Consider the following 14,462-nt stretch of genomic DNA (forward strand, 5'->3'; position numbering starts at 1 on the left):
TTACGAAATAAAACTGGAGTTTATAAAGCATTCCTTTGCCCCTTGTTGAGAAAATATGAGGAGAGAATGAGTATGGGCATCACATTGTCTTGAATGAGTGGCACGTTTGAATCTATTAAGGATTATATTTACACAAATATGTTCCACTTCTGCACAGAGGTTAACCTGAGTTCTGAAATGCTTGTGTGCACTTAATTTAATCAAAAATGATAAAGCTATGAGCTAGTAACATACTGAACAAATCTAGTTACATTGGAGTGATCTCTCTGTGAGCCAGTAGTGGTTAAAAAGGTGGGCTCACCAACTCCAAGTATTCCGTTTCTTTATTTTCTCATATTTTTCCTAGAAAGCATCTTAAATGAGACTCCAGGTGGCTAGACAGGTTCAGGCAAAGTCTCTTGTCTTTTACAATATTGGTTCGGCTTTCCCAAATCTCCAAAATGAAAGCACCTCGAACGTCCATTCCCTCCCCACCCTCACCCCTCAGCGCCTTCCCCGCTAAGCTCTACCTGGAACGGTGGAGGTCTATAAAAGGATGTCTCAGCTAAAGCTCTCATCAATCTTAAACTTTTCTGGCGAGCTCCCCAAGGCCCGCTCCCTCAAAGCCACTACTTGAAGTAATTGAGTCCCGCCACCAAGAAGAACTTCTCCAGGAAGAGTTCCGAGTCCAGCACAGCAATGTGAGCCGCTCGGCCGATCAGGGTGTTGGCAGTGTTGGGCAGGGCGTGGAACACGTTGTGTCGAATTAAAGTGCAGTCCTTGGCTTCAACCAGTGGGCGGAGAAGGTTGTTGATCATTTCCGCGTAAACCGGCCCTGCAAGAAGCGGAAAAGGATACGAAATCAGTGCAGAACTTAGCAGTGGAATCCAGAGAAAAACACTGCCTGTGTGTGAGGCTCCTATTCCTTGACAGAACTACTAACGTTCCCTAACAGGTGTCATCAATTTCATGAATTTACTTCCACTTTTAAATTAAAAAAATAAAACTAAAGGCGGCTTACCTGTGTGTCTGTCTTTGAGGGCAGTTTTACACATTTCGATCCTGGCTGAATGAAATGGCACATAGCGGTCTTGGGGAGAAGCAACCAGCACGACGTTTTTAAAATACTGCAGACCTGCAACAAGCCAGTTGGGTGCTTGTTACCCAGGTAGTTTCAACTTACATCCTCCGGTTTGCACACATTTTACAAACTTGCCACAGAGAGAGGCAAAACGAGAAGATACCAGACACACTGGTTGTGTTGTTGCATGAGGACCTTCTGGTCTGAAAGGTTAAGAAAATAATTTGCTACACTGGAGTTTTTGTACCTTAGAGGGAAGATGAAGGCTTTGTTCTCATCAGCCATGAAAGCTAAGGAGATCCTTAGCAAGCTCCTCGGAACAGTGACAGATAAGCAACGTCTAAGTGATGAAGAAGCCTTTCTGGGCCAGGTATATGAAGGAGTCCACAAGGAAGTAAATCTAGCATTTTACTCCTCCTCGTCAACCCTGACAGCTCTCTTAATTACAGTCCTCATCATGTCACCTGCTACAGGAAAACAGCCTCTGAACTCACCTCCTTGGGTGTAGTCTTGCCTTCCTGCAATCAGTTTCCCACACTGAGACTGAAAGATCTTCCAAGTTAAACATCACAGCATATTCCTTCAGTCCTCATAGCCCACCTCCAGCCCACCTCCAGGTGCTGCAATGTGCCACTTAGGTCCTCCATCTGGACTGTCTCAGCCCCAGCTCCCTTCAGGGGGTTGCCTCCAATGAAATGAGTCTTCTCATCCAAGAGCACATCCCAAGACCACACTTTGGGAGCCAGCCTGTCTCAATGACAGGCAGATACAGGGTGGGGGGTACAAAGACTGACTTGCCCTATTTCAGGATATCTCTGTAGGGTCACGGTCCCCATGGGCGGGGCTTGCTGAGGTCTCTGTAGTGACCACATTGGAAGTCCAACTTCCCCCTCTGCCCAATCCTGCTTCCCTCACTTCCCCACGGGGGATAAGCCTGAGAGCTCAACTTAATGCACAGAGACACAAGGTGGGAAAGGAACTTGCCGAAGTTTATACATCAGCCTGTGGCCATGCCAGACTCACATGTGCGGAGGAGCAGAGACATCAACAGAATTAGTGCTTATAATTGATGGAAGATTGTGGACCATGGGAAAACACTCGGGCCAGACTGGCTTGCTCGGCAGGACTGAACAACCCAATTGGTCAATCCCGCTGCTCTCTTGCTGGACATGGAGACCACTGTTGTCCTCTGCTCCTTCTCATGACAGGCAGGGTCTTCAACACCTCTGTGTACTTCCTCATTACAGAGGTGGGTGAAGGTGTAATATCACGCCTGCCTAAGAAGGACTCCTTCTCCCCCTGCACTGTCAGCATAAATGGACAGTGTTTATCTGCCCTTTTTATAGGTGGATCTGAACCTGGGTGAAGGAGCTGTGATTTGGCACACGGACTGTGGGACTATGTGATTGGGATATTAAAAGATTCGTGGGAAGTAGAGGCTGCAGTTTCCGTGTGTCAAATTGATGCGCTATACGCACAATGGCTCTCATCTGTGAATCATTCACATGCCGTGGCGGAGACAGGCCAGGAGCAGCTGAGCTCTTGGGTAGCTGTGGGCCTCCCAATGAGTTAACGAGGCTCTGCATGCTGCACCTCCTGAGTGTCCCCTTTTATGAGCGAATCAATAAAGCATTGAAGGGAATCTGGGTCTCAGGGGTTGGGTCTTCAGCTCACACTCATGACTCAGCTGCATGCTGCAGAGGAAGCCACTCACCTGTTTTTTGGCTTAGTTGGTAGAGGAAACATTTGCGCAGATCAGCATTATCCCTGAAGGTCAGCTGCAAAAGGGACCCGGATTTCTTCAGTTTCTGCATGAGCCACAAGCCTAGAATAGCAAAAACAAAACAAAACAAAAATCAAACACATAGAACAAACAAAAGCAAAAAAGAAATGGGGAGAAATTGACATTAAACTGTGATTTTTAGTTAAGTTAAAAATAAGAGGGTAGTAAGCATTTTAGCAAATTCTTAGGATGTTAGAAGGACATTGAATTGTTATGTACTGGTGGCAAGGATACAACTCATCCTGCAAAATGATATGGTGACAGGTTTCAGGAGTCAGGAAGCTATCCACATCCTTCGATCTATTCAATCCCCTTCTGTAAATCAAGCCTAAGGAAAGAACCCTAAATACAAAAATGTATATAAGAACGCTCCTTAAAGATCCATTTAGGATATGGGAAAACTAAAATCCACCTTTCATCTCAGAGTCCATCCATTCACCTATGGTTATGCTGACACTAACACTGATGAGTCTGAGTATTAAGACCCAAGAACACACAAAAAATGAATTTGATAAAAATGCAAGGAAATAAACAAGATACAGTGTCTCTATATATTATGATTACTGCTATGTAAATGTGTGCTGGCAAAGATAAGTAGAATGAACTATACAAAATTACTCTAGATATGGAAGAGTTATTGGTAAGATCTCTTTTTTAAACTTTTTGTAATGTAGCAAGATTACTTTATCATTGTGGAAAAAAATTAAATGTGGTTTAAATCATTTGTTTCCACTGGAAGATGGCTTCCCTGGTTTTGAGGAAAGACAGAGTGAGTGGCAGGGGAAAGGACTTCCATGTGTTATGTATTGATGTGTCAAATAATTCACATTCACAAATAATGTGCTTAAAATAATGTAAAGGAAACAAACAAATCTGACCCACCTCAAGCAGCTCAGTCTGCCCTGAGTGTAGGGCAGCTGTAGGGTGTGGGGGGAGGCAGAGGGCTGGAAGATGGGCAGGATGAGGGAGCTTCTTAGAGGTGACCCCAGATGCCACATAATGAATTAGGGCAACCAGACGCTGCTGAAGTCTTTGTTAGGAATATAACTTAATAAACTACTTATTATTATTTAAGACTCAATGACCTACTCGAGCTGCCGTACACCAAATCATGTCACTTCCACAGTTACCACCCCATTAGTAGTAGTATCCATATGGTCTGCAAGGTTAGTCCAACACCCCGTTACGTCATGTGAGGCCCTACACCATCAGGCTCTTTCTGGGAGCTTCCTTGCCACCTCCCACCCCTCCAGATGATCCTAGATTTCTGTTACAAAGACCCGCCAGCTGTTTGCTGATTGTATCACGCTCTATGTTATTATATACACTATTTCTTCTACACAGAAAATTCATCCAGAATGCACTGTCTTGGAATTCTGCTCATCTTCCAAAATTCAATGAGCAACAGTTCTTTACCCTCCATGATGTCCCTCCCTTACAACATAGAGGAAACTGTGAGAGCCTTAAAGCTGGGGACTGTGCCATCACCGTCCAGCAAGAAGTATAGAATTCGGCTACAGTTGACCTTCCATACACATTAGTTAACTTCTTTTTATCTTTTCCTGTTTAATCCTCAACAATTCCATGACACACACACATACATACACACATACACATCATATATATATATATGTATATACACATATATACACACATGCATATCACATATGTGTTTATAGGCATACATATATACATATATATCTAATAAATATATACACACACATATATATACAGATTGGCTCCATTTTAAAAAAATGAAACTAAGTAGCATAGAGATTAAATATCTTGGCCAGAGTCTTCTCTAATTGTCTGGGTTAGAACTTAACCATAGGCTTGTCCTGGAAACGACATAATTTGAATCGCATTGCTATAGATTCTGCCCCTAAACAGACTTCTAGCTGAGTGCTATAGACTGAATATTTGTATTCCCCCAAAATGCATATGTTGAAAACTAAGCCCCCAAAGTAGTAATATTTAAAGGTGGGGCAATAGGAAAGTGATTAGGTCATGAAAGTGGAGCCCTCATGAATGGGATTAGTGCCCTTATAAAAGACACCCCAGAGAGCTCCCTCACCCCTCTGCATGTGAGGACACACTGTGAAGATGTCATGTATGAACAAGGAAGTGGGGCCTTGCCAGACAATGAATCTGCTGGTGCCTTGATCTTGGACTTCCAGCCTCCAGAACTGTGATAAATAAACTTCCATTGCTTATAAGCCACCCAGTCTACTGTAATTTATTACGAGCACAAACAGACTGAGACACCCATGCTCTCTCCTCCACACCATTACACCTCCTCAATCTTTTCCAGCCACAGCCCCAGGGATATCACCTTTATGTTCACAGAACGCTGAAACAGAAGAGCCCTTGGGAAACCTCTAATCGAACCTCACTCAGCTCACAAACAAAAGGACTATCTTTCTAAGCTCAGGTCTCTTTCTATCATCCAATGCTTTGAAGAAGCTCCAAAGTCACAAGACTCCATCCAGAAAAATGTCTGCCTCTGGCTTCACCTCCCCTCTGCCTGAATGAACTGTGAGGGATGACGAGGCTTGGAGAAGTCTTACCTGTACTAACCAGGGTGCTGTTATTATACAGGGTCCCTAGGTGAGGCCCGGACAGAGACAGGAATGTGTGGAGTTTGTTGAGGTAATACCGGAACCGGGGCCGTGTTAGGACTGATCGGATGATGATGTTGCCAAGAGAATGGCCTATGAAGCTGTTTAGAGACATAAATGGTGCACTTGAGTATGACAGCAAGAGGCCAGTTGACAGGAGAGTGCTGCGCTGAGAGCACAAAAGGGTCAGCTGCCCTCTACCTCCCACCGGATTTAGGAGAACTGGCAAAGAGAATGGGGGCTGCTAATCCTTCCCCATCGGGTTTCCAAACTTTGGCCATGTTAAGCCTGAGAGGGTTCTCATGAATGGAAACTTCTGTGCCCAATGTGGTCAGAAGAGAAGTGTTGGCATCTTGCTCAGCACTGGATTATTAGAGCAGCTCGCAGTCTGGTCTCAGTCCACCTGGAGCATCCTTTCTAAAACAGGCATCTCAGCATTGAACCATCCTGGTCATTCACAGGATAAAATCCCAGCTACGTAGCCCAGCTTATGAGGCCATTCATGACCTGACTTCTGACTACCTCTCTAACTATTCATTCATTCATTCTCCTGTATAAATTTACTGGGCTGCCTGCTGTCAGCCCACACTACATGCTCCCCTCCTACATGCTCTGCTCCAGTAGGCCTGCTACCCACAGATCTATGGATCCAACATATTATTATTTTCAAATTAAACAATCATTTGTTGAAACCCTATTATATGAGAGGCAATGCCTCCCTGCCTCTTTTCATTGGTGTCCTTTTATTTTTACCTAACCTCTTTAGGCCTCTGTTTCCTCGCCTGTGAAATAGAGAAGTGGTATTTTATCTCTGAGGCCTAAACGGGATAATGCATATAGAGGACTCATCATTATGTCCACACACTGCAGGTGCACAAAGAATGCAAGCCATGTGCCATCACCCTGGTCATTTAAACATTTAAACCAAGTTATCTGTTACTGTGGAAGGACACAATTAGCACTGATTGAAATCCTCTCATTGGGTGGGCAATCCATTCAGCTATTTAACACATTATCTCAGTGCTGGTCCCACTTAATTGATGGGGAAGCAGAGGCTGAGAGATTTAGAAAGCTTCCAAAACATTATCTGGTAGAGGCAGGATTCAAATGTGTGAGTGTTAGAAGAAGAAGAATTCAAACCCAGGAATATTTATCAAAGTCCGATTCTTTTTCTACTGGGCTACAAAATATTTATTCTCCCGCATACACAGTATGACAAACATGGGTGTGTCAAGCAGCCCTGGTTTCATTTCTTCTCTGAAAGTAATCTACTCCATTAAGAGTCACAAGTTAACTTATCCCAGTGGTATACAGAAGGCATCATGCTGAACTTGTATACAGCAAACACTCAAAAATGTCACCCCTCTTCCCCCAGAATTGACTACCTGTGGTTTCCTTTTACCTAATTCGGGATATGGAGAGGTTGTACAACTGTATGTGCTGAATGATTTCATCTAATAGCCGATCCGTCATGGTGTCAAAGTCTGCAAATGTATCCATCTGGAAGAAGAGAGAAGAAACGGGTGTTGAGTGGGGTCAGAGTAAGGCCAGGCTGTGTGTACAAGCCCACCTTCCATTAAATATCATGGCGCATTCTGGGAGTGAGCTGAAGCCTGAGGTTAGGGTACAGAATGGGATTCAAAATCAGGAAGAAGTGTCCACCGATTGGGGTTCTAATGAAGAAACTGAGGGTGTCGAAGAATCCTCGGTTAGGAGGATGACTGAAGAGTAAGAGGAGAAACAGAGAAATGGAAAAGAGTGGGGTGGATACCACCTACTGCCACATCTTGTGCCAGGTGTCTCACATACCCACTGGTATTGCTGTCCCCACCTCACAGAGGAGGAAACAGGCTCTGAGAGTTGAGGCAGGGCATGAGCCGCGATTCACACCCAGGCCTGCCTGACTCCAAAACCCAAGCCCTTTCCCCAGCCCAGCCTTTACACTGTGCTACCAGGCTAAGCCCTGAAGGCAGAGGTCAGCTTTGAGAAGGTTCTCAAAACCATCTGTGTCTTTGGAAGGAAGGTCAGAGGACATGGGAGCATAAAAGGAAGAGGAAAAATGTCACCAGTGTCTTCGAATATCTGAAAGGGCAGACATGGGGAAGACAGACTAGATTGATTTATATAACCTTAAGGACTAACTTTTGGAAACATAGATGGGAAGTACAGGGAGGGAAAATTGGGGTCAACATAAGAAAAAATTGTTTCTCGTAAGTGGAGTTGTCCTACAATGTCATGGGCTACTTGGAGCTGTGCTGAGCTCAAAGATATAAAGGTGAGCAAGAGGTTTCATGACATTCATGAAAGTGGGGAAGAAGAGGGAGTGAAGAGAAGGACTTTAAGGCTCATTGTCACCTGCCATTCAATGAACCTTGAGGCACTAGAGGGACAAAGCATACTGGTCAATTACTTAGTGTCCGCGGAATAAGAAAGAACCATGTTTGCAGGCCAGCTCTCCTGCTTACACAATCTGTGTCTTGGATCTGTTCTTCCCAATCTGAACCTAAGCCTCCTCCTAGGTCTTGAAGCAAGATACTGCAGCCTACTCCTTAATGTCAGTTTAAAGATTAGGTCAAATATTTGCAACACACCTAAGACAGGCACTGTATGTTCATTACCCTCTAGCCTTTCAGACCCTGTTTTCTCATCTGTATATTATTAATCTAACATGAATTATTAAACAAATGGTAGTAATTATGAGGCCTGATTTGACCATGATGAGAAATGTTCTGGAAGTCAGAGTAGGTTTAGAACATGGTATCAGGAACTCCCCAACCAGGGTGATTGTAAAGGAATGTACTACAAATCTGATGTGCCTGTCAGATTTACAGCTTTCAAGAAGTAATGATAACATGTTGTCCAACATAATCATTCCTGATGACCAACCCCTCCAGATAAGTTATGTCTGTAAAGATCCAGCTCTCAGTCCCTATGGCATCTAGGTCAAATCCAGCTGCCCTGGGGGCTGCATCAGAGAGCAGCTGGATATGCAAACCCAGAAGGCTGGTTTCCTGACCTTGTTTCCCTAGCACAAACCATAAACACAAAGTCAGCAAGTGCTGGTCACTCACTTTCCTGCTCTCGTCTGAACTTCCTGCGCATCCTGAGTCCCCACCTCCCTTAGGACATGGGTCATATTGGGCACACATTACAGTTGGGTGTCCACAGGTATTATTCCCCCCAGAAGGCATGGATGGCATCTTTATCTCCAGGTCAGACTGACTATGGAACTCCGGACAACTCGCAGAGCCTCTTTTCCCTCTTCCATGAGAAGGAGATGATGGCGTCAACACTTAATAGAATGACCGTGAAGACTAAATGAAGAAACAGGTACAGAGTGCTCAGCACATAGTAGATGCTCAAAATGATTCTCCTTCCCCTTCCTCCCATTTCTACTCTTCACTACATAGTCCACGACTTTGCATGTAGCAGGTGTCAAAAAGAAGGCAACAGAACCGGGCATTGACAGTGGAGGAGCGAGACTCTACCTTCCAGTGTCTGCTTGTTGATTACTCTCTATACAGCTCTTATTTTCAATGGTCATGTGACCCTTTAGTTATAAGCACTTCTATGCCTCTAAAGAATACTTAGCACTCATCCATCTCAAGTCCCATGAGGTGGGAATCAACAGCAACACTCCACCCAGCCCCACCTCTTGGTCATAGACTCTAAATTCTCATCTACTTTGACACCTCATTAGGGCTTCAGGCTCCACCTACCTTGAAATGGCAAGGACCCCACAGTTCACCTTTGACTGTGAAGGGTCATAATGCAGCTCCATTGGTTACACAGACACCAGCAGCAGCTCCCTTTCCCCAGTACAAACCCACAGCTACCCAAATCATTTATGCTCCAAGCTGTCACCCACCCTAATGCCCTGTGCGGCCGAAAGGTCTCTGTTGCACATGTTCCCACTTGTTACTCTTTCCTCACCCTCTCAAAAGAAAAAAATGAGCCCTTTCTCTCCAGACCATCCAAATGCCTGGCCAGTGTTATTTGCAAGGTCCCCTCCTTTCTGTGTGTCCATAAACTGTCACGGTGACTTTAGGAGGCTCATATAAGACATAACTCTGGGATTCTTTCAGTTCTGATAGTTTCATTGTCATACCTGGTTCTTTTCAGACATTAGGAAGTCCAGTTTTCCTCCAGGGAGCCCAAGTTCTATGAAAGTCTTTACCAGCCGGAGGTCTGCACTGTTCCCTAAAATGACAGATAACCCCACCCAAGACCCATAGTTAATCATATAAAAGCTGACACACAAGGGATTTATTTCCCCTCTTCTCTCTTTCCTCCATTTCCCATCTTTTTCTTAAGCAGATAATAAAAACAACTAAATCAAGTCCAACCCACTGGTCCTGTGCTCCCCCGATCCCACTGCCCCTCACACAGGATCAGGGCCTTTCTAGTAGTCCTACCTCAATGGAATTATTCCCTGATATATAAGTAGGAGTCTTGTGAACATTCTATACACAGGAAGAGTTGGAGGCACCTGCCTCCCCCTTCTTCCATAGCCAGTTCTGTTTACTCAGGACATTCTGCAAGTGGTGCCCATTTAATGGCTGATGTGGCACCAGGTGACATCTACAAGTCTCTTCTCAAGTTTCGTACTTAATACAAAGACTATTGTATTGTATTACATGTAACCATAGTTTCAAAGTAGTTTAACTATGTAATATAGTTTATAACCAATTTTATATCATTCTTTATGAAACTACCAAGTAATTCAAAGAATGGGGAAAGTGCTACACAGAATTTGGGAGAACTACATGTACTTGAGACAGTATCCTTAATCTTTAAGGATGAACAGACACACCCAAACACCACCTGTGATGGTGGCCCGTCAGAGCATACACCCAGACACGCAGGGTCATAATCATAATATGCTCATGTTCTGTTAGGAAATATTTTTATTTTGTGTTATTAAGTTAAATGTTACTCACTCCTTTCATTTCTGACAATAAAATTAGGCTCTTTGATCCTGTTGTTGTTCTTGTTTAAAGCTACCTAATGACATTCCAGGACCTGGCTTTAAAAAAAAAAAACAGTTGTATGTGTTTATATTTATCATGAAGAGTCTAAGTAAGGGATGGCAATGGTCCCCTCTCCTTCAGTTACGAGTGAGAGAGAACTTTCTGCAACTTAAAACTTTCTCAGAAAATGTGATTTGATAAAGTGTTAAGTTGAGAACATTTGCAAGAATATAGATGTTCGGATTTTGCACACCATAAAGAGTCGTGAGAATATGCATAACTGGTATCGATTTGTTCACTTCTCTGTCAATATAAATATATCTTCAGAAGTGGATTTTGAACAAATGGATCCCAGAAAACTCTGTAGAGTTTAGAAACCTTTAAAAGAAATCTGTGCCTGTTATCAGTTGTCTTCTTGTTGACTTTATGCCCAGGTCATAATGCTGTAATCGACAGTTCAGTTTTCTGACATAGAACAAACACTGGTGAAGCCGCTCTATCTTTATAACATTCCTCTTCTCCCACAAGCATGATAGAAGAAAAGGAAAGCCTGCAGCCAGACCAGATTTCTTCTTTTAACAAAGAGATTGAGCATCTTGTCTCATGTTAATTTAAAATCAGACAAGTAAGAGGGGCACACTGGTCACACATGACATGATGCTAAGTTGACCATAGATCTTATGTTAGGAATACATTGAGTTGATGAGTGAGAAAGTTACTCTTTGTCTTTCTTGCAATCCTTCTGATTGGAAGTCCCAGCTAAAAACAAGTACATCTTCTATAGCTTCTTACTTCTTTTTTGAGAGGAAGATTGGCCCTGAGCTAACATCTGCTGCCAATCTTTCTCTTTTTGCTTGAAGAGGAGTGGCCCTGAGCTGACATCCATGCCAATCTTCCTCTATTTTGTATGTGGGACATCACCGTGGCATGGCTTGATGAGTGGCATAGGTCTGTGCTTGGGATCTGAACCTGTGAACCCCAGGCTGCCAAAGCAGAGCGCAATGAACTTAACCACTACGCCACCAGGCTGGCCCCATAGCTTATGATTTTTTAAGAGAGAAAGTGAGTCTCAAGCTCAGAGTTTTTTGGCAACTGGACTAGTCAAACTTCAGTAAAATTATTCTCTTTTCTTTGTAATTATTTTTCATATTATTCTTCATGTGTGGCAAGTGACTCTAGTGTTTCATTTGTGGCAGTTATTTGAAGTTTCTTTTTTAAAATAAACGTATTCAAAAGGCATGCCAATTTCAGTATTAATTTTGAAATTATAGTACAAGGTACATGGATAGAGTTAAAATAGGGAAAGGAATGTGTAAATAGCGAAGCACTGAATTCAATGCAGAGAGAGGAAAGCTCACCAGAGAGAAAGCTTAAGATGAGCAAAGACACAGTGGTACGAAACGGCCTGTGTCCCTGGAAATGGGAGTGAACTGGATTGAACTGGATCAAGGAGGGGAAAGCAGAAGATGATAATGGGGCGGGTCAGAACATAGAGAACTTCCTATGCTAGGAGGTTTCTAAGATCTCTAAGGTGCGAGTTTATTTTATTTTATTTTCTGAGATCTACAAAGAAAGGTTTTCAGTAAAGGAATGGCATGACTAGATCTGGGAAGATTTTAAGAAGATGACTCAAACAGTGAGGTGGATGAAGGTTTGGATGGTGGAAGAAAGGAGATTGTTGGTATAATGCTGAATGAAACCATGGGCTCTGGAGCCTGATGGCTGGGTTTTAATCCTGGCTCATTCACATGAGCTGTGAAACCTCATACAAGTGACTTAGCTGTGCTCTCACTCAGTTTGCCCACTTATTAATGGGGATAATCACAGCACCTACTCTGCAGGGCTGTTGTAAAGATCAACAACATTAATATATTTTCAGCATCTAGAATGGTGCCTGGCCCAGGGTGAGTGATATGTAAATGCTGGTCTTCATCATCTCAAACGTATTATGTACCACTGCGTTATTTGACACTTCACCAAATAGATCTGTTGACTGAGTGTCCTGGTATCCAAGGCATATAGCTGGAAATTGATGAAGACAAATAAACGCATTACTCCCAGGACCAAGAAGAATTAAGAATATTAAGAAAAGTGTGTCACGGAAGCCTAGCACACCACCATTCCCTATTTAATTATCATAAGAAGAACGTGACCACACGTTTTGCAACTCATCACCTGTGAAGTCTCAGAGAAGTCCTTTCTCTCCTCTGATCCTCAGTTATATATTAGAGTCCACAGAAAGTGGATGCCAAGATTCTTCCAGAAAACATATTCTACATGCCAATTTTCAGATCAATTGTGATTTAAACTTGAGCTCGAGGAGTAGAACTCAAATGCCTTGTACCTCCAATTTATCTGATCACTTTCTTCAGCCAGTTAAGGAGAGGCTGAAATTCATAAGGGGGTACTAGGAGCAAGTGCTTGCCTTTTGGTCCAGGCTGAACTGCGAGCACAAGATCTTCAGGCAGAGCTAATAAGCTCTGTATTTTACAGAGCCTTTGGACTGACCGGAGAAATCCTAAAGAAAGCTGACACCGGGGACTAGGTCATTTGGGGAGGAGAGTCACTTTCCTTGCCCCTTCTCTCTTCCCTTGGACTTCTACTGCACTGGCAGGTAGTTCTTTTGTAGCATTCAGCTTTCAGTTCTGTATTTGCTGATCTCAGTAAATTAAGAAATTTGAAAATCAGAAACCACGTCAGATCTCTGCAACCCCAGAACTTGGTACAGTCTGGTATGCAAAAGGTGTCTATAAGTGAGAAGTGAATAAAAATAGGCAGTGAAGTAGATTGGGCCACTAACCTGAGCTCCTCAAAATGCATCCACTTATCCATTCCACTCCACTTCTTTCTTTCTTCGTTTTTTTTTTTTTTCCCATAGGAGAAGGAAGTGTTCCCAAAAGCTCTAGGGTTCCATGATGGCAGAGCCTTGGTGCCTTCAAGAGCAACCCAGTGTCCCCAGCCCCATTGAGAAGACAGGCTGGCACACAAGGATTTTTTTTTTTTTCTTTTAGAGGAAGATTAGCCCTGAGCTAACATCTGTTGCTAATCTTCCTCTTTTTTTGTCCCCAGTACACAGTTGAATATCCTAGTTGTAGGTTCTTCTATTTCCTCTATGTGGGACATCACCTCAGCGTGGCATGATGAACATTGCTAGGTCCAGACCCAGGATCTGAACCTGCGAATCCCGGGCCCCTGAACCAGAGCGGGTAAACTTAACCACTCAGCCATTGGGCTGGTCTCTTCTTTCCTTATTTTATTGATTCATGCATTCCATTCATTCATTCATCCTACTTATTCATGCATTCCATTAATATTTTCATCCCAATAACACATGCATTGCATTCATTTACTCCATTTCTTCTTTTATTTTTGTTCATTAGTTCCATTAATTATTCATTCTATTTCACCCTTCCTTCATTCCACTGATTTATAAATTTATTTATTCTATTCATTCTTTCACTACAGTAATCCATTCATTTATGTAGTTCATTTACTCAGCAGATTTTTGTGCCAGAGACATCTTTTCTTTGGGAACATCTATGTCATTTCCCTAGATTCAGCATATTTACTGTCATTTCATGGTTGCTAATGGAACTGTTGAATGAGTATCTCATCTAAATCATAAACATTACAAATTTTTTATAGTACAGAATTTTGAGGAGGAAACCTTTTGAGAACTCACCATCTAGGCCATGGACACAGACTACCAGGTGAATCCCATCTTCCAAATTTTCTTCCTCTTCCTCTGGTGGGAAATATGGTATATCAGAAGCTAGTACAGATAAGTCACTGTACAGAAATCCATCAATCTTCAGTTCTTTTTTAAACTTTTCTTTGGCCTGATAAAAACTGGAGAATACACTAATTAATCACAAGCCAAGCTGTGTATTCCATGTAGAATAGGAAATGAGTTGAGCTGGGATGTAGGAGTGATGAACATATCTACAAGGAGGTATCTGCCGAGTGCAAAGGCTGAATATGAGAATTCAGGGAAGATGCTGGTGAGGGACGTGTGTTCCGACCAAGGAAGC

The 14,462-nt window shown here is 43.0% G+C and overlaps 1 protein-coding gene across 8 annotated transcripts in view; it reads right to left on the reverse strand.

Moving 5' to 3' along the window:
• Positions 1-305: 305 nt before the first annotated feature.
• The window catches only part of FAM135B (family with sequence similarity 135 member B), a 284,079-nt gene continuing 269,922 nt past the window's right edge, over positions 306-14,462 (reverse strand). For 6 of the 8 annotated variants that reach the window (XM_001499583.5, XM_070221868.1, XM_005613299.4 and 3 more), the window contains 7 exons: positions 14,114-14,280; positions 9,570-9,661; positions 6,864-6,961; positions 5,411-5,562; positions 2,775-2,885; positions 1,001-1,114; positions 306-814 (listed from right to left, as the gene is read on the reverse strand). In XM_001499583.5, the coding sequence (XP_001499633.1) occupies positions 609-814; positions 1,001-1,114; positions 2,775-2,885; positions 5,411-5,562; positions 6,864-6,961; positions 9,570-9,661; positions 14,114-14,280 (940 nt within the window). In that variant the 3' untranslated portion in view covers positions 306-608. The remainder of the gene's footprint in view (positions 815-1,000; positions 1,115-2,774; positions 2,886-5,410; positions 5,563-6,863; positions 6,962-9,569; positions 9,662-14,113; positions 14,281-14,462) is intronic. The other 2 variants (XR_002810524.2, XR_011421465.1) reach the window with 1 other exon arrangement.

The sequence above is a fragment of the Equus caballus genome, chromosome 9 (genome assembly GCF_041296265.1).
Source record: "Equus caballus isolate H_3958 breed thoroughbred chromosome 9, TB-T2T, whole genome shotgun sequence".
In the NCBI taxonomy this organism is placed as follows: domain Eukaryota; kingdom Metazoa; phylum Chordata; class Mammalia; order Perissodactyla; family Equidae; genus Equus; species Equus caballus.